General features: G+C 48.7%; 1 protein-coding gene and 1 long non-coding RNA gene across 2 annotated transcripts; one reads left to right on the top strand and one right to left on the bottom strand.

Moving 5' to 3' along the window:
- The first annotated feature begins 2,640 nt into the window (after nt 1–2,640).
- LOC120652609 lies at nt 2,641–3,475 on the top strand. The gene is made up of 3 exons (XR_005666616.1): nt 2,641–3,071; nt 3,145–3,348; nt 3,424–3,475. It is a non-coding gene; the product is annotated as an uncharacterized LOC120652609 (long non-coding RNA).
- A 2,710-nt stretch (nt 3,476–6,185) lies between these two features.
- Nucleotides 6,186–9,248, bottom strand: LOC120652608 (ATP-dependent Clp protease proteolytic subunit 5, chloroplastic-like). The gene is made up of 9 exons (XM_039930477.1): nt 9,043–9,248; nt 8,867–8,959; nt 8,652–8,775; nt 8,446–8,538; nt 8,094–8,139; nt 7,920–7,992; nt 7,039–7,073; nt 6,855–6,943; nt 6,186–6,590 (listed from the first exon to the last, which is right to left on the bottom strand). The coding sequence occupies exons 1-9, from the start codon at nt 9,141–9,143 to the stop codon at nt 6,393–6,395; spliced, it is 852 nt and encodes a 283-aa protein (XP_039786411.1). The 5' UTR covers nt 9,144–9,248; the 3' UTR covers nt 6,186–6,392.
- Between the last annotated feature and the right edge of the window lie 10 nt (nt 9,249–9,258).

Here is a 9,258-nt window from a genome sequence, read left to right as displayed (position 1 = left end):
ACTGACAGATGTAAACACTTGCCATTCATTCAGCTGACAGAAGCTAAAAAACTCATTCAGCTGGGAATTGCCATCAGATGTAGTACACTGACAGAAAACTGGATGATCAGATATTTTCACCATCAGGTCCAAAGGTTGCAGAAAATTATTGAACTCAAGCACCAATGCCTGACTTCTTCACTACTCCTGATTCCCGATGCGTCATTTTCTTTCTCCATGACTTGAATCCGGCGACCTATCGCAGACGATGCATATAAAGTTACCGAGCTGCCCACCATCGCCTCTTGGACTTGAATCTGAATCTCATACTGCAGCAGCCATAGGGTCTGGAAGCAAAAAGGGCTATGGCCGGCGGCATCAAGATCAAGCTCGCCGTGGACAGCTCGCGGGACCTAGATGGTTTTTGGCTGGCCTTGCTGGCGACATCTTATTCTGCAAGCATGCCTCATAAGCTTTGCCTTTCCCCGGCTGGCCGCTGCGCCTGCGCCCGGCCGCGGCCGCGGCCACGCCGTCGTCCTCGTCCTCGTCGGCCGGGTCCGCCAAGTCGCCGGCGCCGGGCAATGCGGCTGCGGCGGCCGTGGGGAGAGGCGGCGGCCGGGTGGAGGCGTGCCGGGCAGGCGGGGCGGGGCGGAGAGGTGATGGGACATGGGCGGCGGGGTGGAGGAGTGTCGGGCCAAGGGCGGCGCGGCGACGCGGGGAGGTGTCGGGGGAGGGCAGAGCGAGATGGGAGGGAGGAACGGGCCCTCCCCTGCCACTGTAGTAAGTTTGGGAGCTCATCTAAAATGAAAGTCCATTTATATGTTCTATTAGAGTTGAAATTTCTTCTAAACTATTAAAAAATAGAATAGAGGCTCAAACAAGAGCTTGGGTTGGAGTTGATCTAAGAACATCTCCAATAATCCCTATTTCTAGTCTCTACTTTTCTAAATAAAGACTCTTTTTATTTTTAGGGGCTATAATTTTTATCATCATCTCCAACAATAATTTTAAAATTTCAGCCCCTACTCTCTTATGGTAGATGGGACTCATCTGTGGAGTCTCAACTATTTTTCTCTTTCATTTTTTTTCCTTCTCTGCTCATTTCTCTCCTTTTCCTTTTGCTCCCGATGCATCTCTCTTCTCTCCCATCAATCTGTCTCGCATCTCTTTCTCTTCCCCCGATGTATCTTTCTCCCTCTCCTCCCGATTCACCTCTCTTGGCTCTAGACTCCATGGACCATCGCCTGTGGGGGCAAGCCTGTGAGGCTCGGGGACAGGTTGCGCTCCATGCCTGAGCTCGCGCCGCTGCCTGGGTGAGGCCGAGGCTCCATGGACAAGCTCGGGCTGTGTTCGGCTCCAAGACTGAGCTTGGCATGCTGCATGGGGGAATGCCAGCGGGCCTCCATGGTCGAGCTCAGAAGACGGCGGAATCAAGCTGTTGGCGACGGAATCGAGCAGACTGTGACAGGAGCAGCGCAGAAGAGCTCGAATCGATGGGCATGCACTCCATGGCCGAGGTCGGGCGGCTGGCCGCCGCCGTCGCCGGCACCGGCGGGGCGTACGAGCCGCAGCAACGGTCCTTCCCGGCCTCGTCCTCCGCCGCCGCGGCCGCGCTCGCCGCCGAGGTCCTCCCGCCCCCGCAGCCGGCCAAATCCCTGTGGAGGACGACTCCCAGCCCGAGCCCGAGCCCGACGGCCAAATCGGCGGCACCGGCGCGCCGTGGCGCGGAGGAGTGGGGCAACGCCACTGCCACGGTTCGGAGCAGTAAGAGCACGGGATGCACCCAAGTTCACCTAACCGGTGGGAACCGGTCCGGACCGGCCCGGTTAGTGAACCGGCCGGTATCAAACCGGCCATAATTCAAAATTTGAATTTGAATTCAAAAAAATGAAAAATCTCAGAAAATCCCTAAAAATACTACACGGTGTGAAGAATCTAATGATGTAAAACTTTCTCAAAAATTCGTTCATTTAGCCTAATTTGAGGAATTTTAAAGTAAATTCAAAAAATAAAAATAAAAAAAAGAAGGCCCATTAAGACCCATGGCGGTATGCATGCTTAGATAGGGTTCCTTGTGACCCGGGGGTAGCACCCCAGAATACCTCCCTATCCGGCCGCAGCCGGTGTCTGTCCGCCACCCCGCCGTCCCCCAGGAGGCGACCGGCGTCCGCGGCCGGTTAGCCGCGATGCGCGCCCGGTTAGGCCGGTGCACCCCCGGATCCGGCGCGTACCGGTGCCCGTGGCCGGCTTACCGGCCGGTAAGAGCGGTTTACCGGTCGGTGTCGCCGGTTACCGACCCGACCGGGAGAGAAGGTAAGAGCTCCAAATTTTTGAGTAGGATGCTTGGTTAGGGCATATTTAGGTGTATGATTTAGAATATTAGATGATTTGTTTTAGGATTTAGGTTACATTTAGGTGTATGGCTGAAAAGTTATAGGTTTTAGGTAAGATTTAGGTGTACTAATTTAGGATTTAGATAAGATTTAGGATTCTATTTATCTGATTGAGATGTTTTTGTTGTCCATTTATGTAGGTAGAAAATGTCTGGGAGAGATAGAGATGTTGTATGGGAACATGGTGAAAATCTTTATCCCGGATGGCGATGCAACTATTGTCGTACGCAGAAAGGAGAAGGTGGTGCAATAAGATTGAAGCAACATTTAGCTCACCGCGTGGCGGAGGTGGTCCATTGCAGGAATGTGCCACCTGATGTGCGGGACTTCTTTCAGCGTGAGTTGGATAGGGCAAAGAAGGCAACTGCTGACCGGGCCCGAGAGAGGTTGAGACGGGAGAAGGCTGCAGCAAATGGGCGAAGACCGAAGAAGGTAGATATACTCATGGAAGTTTTTCAAGTATGGAGTGGTGGGATGCATTGAAATATATCATCGACACGGTTCAACCAATATACAAGTTCCTTCGCTTCGCTGATCAGGACAAGAAGCCGAACATGTGCGAAGTCGTGATTGCCTACCAGACTATGAAACAGGAGCTGTAGTCTTTCTTTGGAACAAATGTTTCCACACTGAAAGAGTATGTTGAGGTGGTGGACAAGAGGTTGGGTGACGTGTTCATAGGCACTTATGTGGGTCCAGGTAAGCACGTATGTTCGTCTATTTTTAAAATCTATTGACATAATGCTTATTTGAAGTGATTTATTTTTTGCAGCTGCTGTCCTAAATCCGAGGTATGCATATACGATGGATCCAACTCAACAAATGTTTCGTGGACTCAAAGATACGTTTCATCGCATGACGGATCTCGAGAGCGCCGTTCAGGCATTGCAGGAGTTTGACGTGTTTCGGCAGAAAGTTGGTGAGTATAGTAGTGAAATGGCAATGTGGATGGCGATGGACCCAAAGACATCCCCATGTAAGAGTTATTCCATATGAAATTGTTGTTTTCTCTATTCAAATATATTGCTTACATACTCGGTTGCACATGCAGCGTCCTGGTGGATGATGTTCGGATCAAGTACTCCAAAACTGCAGTACCTTGCCATGAGGCTTGTTTCACAATGTTGTTCGTCCAGTGGATGCGAGCGGAACTGGAGTACTTTTGCCTTGCTGCATACAAAGGTTCGCAATCGGTTGTCGCACAAGAAACTTAATAAGCTTGTCTATGTCAACTACAACCTTCGTCTCCGACTTGAGGAGGTCTCCGGCCCACTGATGCGTGAAGAAGGTGATTTCATTGACCAGCTAGCCCATCTTTCTTTCTATGATGAGAATAATCCGGTGCGGGAATGGATGGAATATGGTAGATCTAACCGGGCTCCAGTTCTGGACGAGGATGATGATGACGGCGACATCCCTCTCCCGTCCCATATTGTCAGAGATCAAATAAACGTGTCAGATCTACATGAGGCTACGGGGAATGATTCCATCAGCGATTGCGCACGTCAAAATATAGGTGACACTCACCTAGGGAAGAGAAAGTTGCAGAAGGGGCCTAAGAAGGGTGACTCGAAGCGTCGAAAAGGCAAACAAACAGCAAAACCAGTGAGCAGCGACACCGAGACTGATGATGGAGAAGGTGAGCGTAGTCCTCCGTATCAGGAGTCCGAGGATAGCAGCTCGGCCGATGATGGTGATGATGGTGACAGTGCTGATCCTAATGCTGGTGGTGGTGGTAGTGGTGCTCACGCTGCTGCTGCTGCTGGTAGTGGTGGTGTTCGTTTCACAGGTATACATTGCACATATAAATAGACACATATTTCTGACTATGAGTATTGACTACTAATTATGAAATTTGGTTGATTGCAGGGGAGACTCAGTTCACACATGCTACTCAGGACACCGACCATGGAGTACCGCACTCGCAGAGAAGAACAGGTGGACCAACGGACTATGACAGTCCACAACACTCTTCTTCCTCCTACAGCGATTCCAGGCACTCTTTTTACTACCCCATTCCTGACATCAGCATGCAGCCACCGACGAGATGGGTGTACGAATGGGAAGACCCCCATTTTTATACTATGTTAGTTCAGAAATGGCAGACAACATCGGCGTGGACGGGCCAAACTTGGCAACGCTACAAGGCTGAGCTGCTTAGAGTGCGAGGTATCGCTTTGATGTCCACCGCCGAATACCAAACCGCGTCCCAAATGGGGGTCTTCCCATTCCTACGTTGAACTTTCATTTCATGTGTATAGGTGTATGACTCCGTATTTGTATGCACGCTTATTACTATTGTATTTGTATGCATGATTATATATTATTGCTTTGGTAGGGTCATTTACGTTAAAATGTGCATGGCTAATGCCGAAATTTCCTTTTATTTCACACCGTGGATCCATTTTTTAAGCGTCGGAAAACTTCTCGAAACCACCGGTATACCGGCAAAACCGGCCGGTAAACCGGTCTAACCGGCCGGTATACCGGTCGGTTTCGCTTCCCCGGAGAAATTTGAATTCAAATCTGGGTTTGTCCGGTATTCACCGGTTACCGGTCCAACCGGTCCGGTAAACCGGAACCGGTGGCCGGCGGTTACCGGAATCCGGTTGGGAAAAAAACCCTGGATGCACCACTGCCACAAGATCCGGTTGTGGAGTTCCGTCTCCTCCACTCGCAGGCAGCGGAGCTCGGGGTCGACGATGTGGGCGCCGGGGCTTCGGGCGGGCGGCGGGGATGCTGCAGCTCGGGGCCATCGGCGGGGGCGTTGGAGCGCGGGGCCGGCGACGCGAGCGCTGGAGCTCGGTTGCCGCGGCTCGAGGCCGCCATGTGCCCGTTCACGGCGGTGTCTTTGCATGGGCAGTCCTTCTTGCCAGTCAAGGCGGCGTCGGCTGACGGGGAGGCGAGGGCGGCGGCGCGGGGAGGCGACGACGTCGGCGCGATGTGGCGAGGGCCGCGGGGTGGAGACGCGCCGGCCGGCGGGTGCGGGGCAGCAGGGGAGAGGAGAAAGTGGGGGTGGGACCCACAGATGAGAGGGGGGATACGAGGATCCTATTCCTAGGGCCTCGAGACTATATATTTTTGAGGGTATGAAAAATAAGAAGCCATTTAGGAGGTTCACTGGAGTTGGTTTTTTATCTAAACTTCTAAAATTTAGAGTAAGGGCTTGAGCTGGAGATACTCTTCACCCATTTACACCCGTAATTTCTGCCGAACGCTGTGTTTAGATCCGCGAAAAACGGGTAGAAAAGGACACACCGGACACTGTAGCATACTGTAGCACTTTTCGTTTGTTTGTGGTAAATATTGTCCTATTATATGCTAACTAGGCTCAAAAGATTCGTCTCGCAACGTATATTAATATTATGCAATTAGTTTTTTTATTTACTTATATTTAGTACTTCATGTATAGGTCATTTGTTATATTTAATGTTTCGATGTGATTTTGATGTGATGGAAAGTTTGGAGGAACGGGAGGGAAGTGAACACAGCCGAACTTTGAAAGGGAGTAGGGACTGGCAGTGAAGGCCGGCGTTGTCAGGTTTTGCAGGGCAGTGGCGGTGGGGACAGCCGGCTGGGGACGGCCGCGGGCGGTGGCATGAGCCGCTGGAGACCAGCAAGATGCGGGTGGCGGCGTGAGGGTAGTTCAGCAACAGCCGCCCCTAGCAAACCAAAGGAGCTGGGAAAGCGGTGCGTCCAGATAGTTTCATTGTGAAGGGGGGGAGAAATACAGATGGCCCCGTTGCCTGTTGGGCAAAAAGGTTATATCCCCAGTTGCCAACGTCATTACATTATGCCGAGCGTAAACCAACATTTAGATACTGCTAATGTTAATTCAATTGCAATAGCTATCGCAAAAGATGGACATCCGACTGTAAATCTTGTTTTATACAGTACAACCTTTGAATCCTCGGGGTGCAAACTTTGCAACATAATCTAGCCAGACTAATAGAAACAGCGTAGTGGAAACCTTCTAATGGATACAACAAAAATGTTTGACAGAGATCTAGCACTTAATGACTAGCTGGAAGCTGGAAGCGGTTGAAGGGCCTTGAGGGGATTCATAATTACTCCATCAATGAGGCCATACTCCTTCGCTTCTTTCGCACTCATAAAGTAATCACGGTCAGTATCTTCGTTGATCTTATCCAGGGGCTGTCCAGTGTGGTATGCCAGGTATCCATTCAAGTTAGCCTTGTGGTGCAGCATCTCATTAGCCTGAGGAAAATAATCAGAAAATAAAAGGTTGGCAACCGCTGGTGATTCAAATAACAGTTTTGCATTAATTGTTTGCCAAAAGCGGGCCTCATTAGCTTGTAAAACTATGCAATATTTAACAGGCGTAAACCAGCTAGGTAGGAAAAAAGAGAAATAGTATGGGCAAAAGTTCTTTGCGAGAAATGGGAACAGGAATATCTTCATTGTTCAAGATGATGTCCTGGTCTAGAAAAAGTATGGGCATTATCCACTTCACAAGTTTACCTGGATCTCAAGATCAGTCTCTTGTCCTTGGGCTCCTCCAAGAGGTTGATGGATCATTATTCTTGAGTTAGGTAAGCTGTATCGCTTTCCTGCATTACATTCACCAGTTCTATGACTTGTACACCCAAGCATGGATGTTACTTGTAATGCAAATAAATATTAAATAGCAATTGCTAAATGTTACCTTTAGTCCCAGCGCTAAGTAGAAAAGCTCCCATACTGTCAAAAACAAATATAGAAAAGGCAGAAAGGAGTGTTTACGAATCTCAATTAGATAGTGCAAAATAACATCATGTGAGGCATTTGAAGCTAAGCCCAATAGTAAGACATGGTCACAGAATATCAGCAATGAATAATAGGCATGTTTGCACCAAACAACCCTAAAACTGAAGCACAAATTAGGTATCCACTATATCGAAGCCATTATTCTATACCTATAACTAGTTACACTGAATACTAGGAGCTGTGATTCATATCATACAATATAAACTAAGCCTAGTTCAGGAGAGCATTTCTCACTCCTAAGTTTTGTTTATAGCAGAAATATGTGTACCAACCAAATTTAATTTGTATGCATTTCTGCGCAGATAATTACTGAACTGCTCGATACAAAAGGTCAATTTGCAGAATAGCATAGCTTCAACAAAGGCTGCGTGCAAAATGGAGCTGGTCGCTACTTTCAATCTATCTGGAGTTGACAATCATACAATTTGAGACTCCAATCAGCTAAACTGAAACTATACAAGTTTAAAAACTCAAAGCATATGCGAGTTTGCTTTGCAGACAAGACCTTTTTAAAAAAACAAACAAATAAACAAGATTTAAACTTGCACAGACAAGCCATAAACATTCCAGGTATCACAACCCAAAATTTCAGACCAGGCAGGTTAACTAAATTGAACATTCCCACATTTTAGGAATACACCGAAAAAAGGGTACAGAATCACATTGGGATCCAAACAGGAACTGAAACCCAGACTTAAGCAATCAAACATGAATATCAAGATTATAGCACGCAAATCTGAATCAATTACTGATCATTCAACAGAAATATAGGTTTCGTACCTTGCAGCTAATCCGATACAAACAGTGGAAACATCAGGCCTGATATGCTTCATTGTATCAAATATAGCCATTCCTAATGGGAAACCAAAAAAAGAACATTTATGATTTAACTGAAACAACTGGTGCAAGCATATGATATAGTAATGGTAACAAATGTGTAAGATGAGATATTACCAGCTGTCACTGACCCTCCTGGTGAATTCACATACATAATGATATCCTACATTAAAATCGACGAGAATCAAGCACTATTGGAAGTAAGAAACCATATTTTGGATATAAAATATCATGGAATTGAGTCCCTCGCTAGATGAAATGGCAAATATGCTCCACTTAGAAGTTCAGTGGTCACAATTGTATAACTAAATTACAAAACTACCTAGGTTGGTAGAAGCACACTAGAACTAACAAATTAAGTTTATTGGTGGTTCACTGTCTGGTATCAACAAAGGTTCATTTTAGCACAATCATACTCTATATTCACATGGGAATTAGAGCAGGAAACAGATTTCTTCTTCATTTTCACCTTAGTGGGATCGACGGCGTCAAGATAGAGCAGCTGGGCAACAATGATGTTAGCCATATCATCCTCCACAGGGCCACCGCACCGGATAATCCTCTGCGCAAACACAGATACATGGTCAATGGTCATACAGATGGTACATTGCATACAGTAAAACCCCTCCTAGTTAAGGACGCTAAACACTTGCACAGAATATAGTACTGTCGCACATGCTGGAAAAGCTGGCTGACGACGCTCTGGAACCGCTCCATCACCATGGGCGATGGCCCACGTTCCTGCCCCGCCGCGTACTCCACTGGGAAGTAGGGCGACCTCGGCACCACCAGATCATCCCTACCACACGGATAAAAGCAGCATCAGAAACCCCACGGCCCTAATAAAGCCCATTCCTAGCACAAGACGCAAAGCTCAAGTCAAATTCCACCTGATCGACCAAATCCCACGCCGCTGAACAGTCCCGTACGCCCCCGCGCCCCCTGCGACGGCGGCGGTCACGGCGCGAATGCACCTCCTGTTCCTGCGAGAAGCGCATGGAGACGGGTTAGTGCCGGCAGAGAGGACGGGAAGAGGAGGGGGAAGGCGAAGGGAGAGGACGGGAACCTGAGGAGAGGCAGGGATCTGGTAGCGGGGTTGGTTTTGGGGTTCGGGCGGAGGAGAGGGGCGGTCAGCGAGGAGGAAGAGGCGGCGGTGGCGGTCGCCATGGATGGGGTAGGAGCTCGAGTGGGGTTTTGGGCGGAGGGGGCTTTGGTTTGGTAGTGCCTCGTCTTATCCGCGACCGCGAGGCGTGCGAGACTGTAATAGAGGAGACCATGGGTG

Source organism: Panicum virgatum, chromosome 9K (genome assembly GCF_016808335.1).
Source record: "Panicum virgatum strain AP13 chromosome 9K, P.virgatum_v5, whole genome shotgun sequence".
NCBI lineage: Eukaryota > Viridiplantae > Streptophyta > Magnoliopsida > Poales > Poaceae > Panicum > Panicum virgatum.
The sequence above is the reverse complement of the archived record's forward strand: the minus strand, read 5'-3'. Positions and strand labels throughout refer to the sequence as shown.

Excerpts from the sequence above, each read along its gene's own strand:
- LOC120652608 (XM_039930477.1), bottom strand. The coding sequence starts at position 9,143 with ATGGCGACCGCCACCGCCGCCTCTTCCTCCTCGCTGACCGCCCCTCTC. Across the intron at positions 7,074-7,919 it reads TGTATCGGATTAGCTGCAAG|TATGGGAGCTTTTCTACTTA; the intron begins GTACGAAACCTA and ends TGTTTTTGACAG. Across the intron at positions 6,944-7,038 it reads ACTTAGCGCTGGGACTAAAG|GAAAGCGATACAGCTTACCT; the intron begins GTAACATTTAGC and ends AATGTAATGCAG.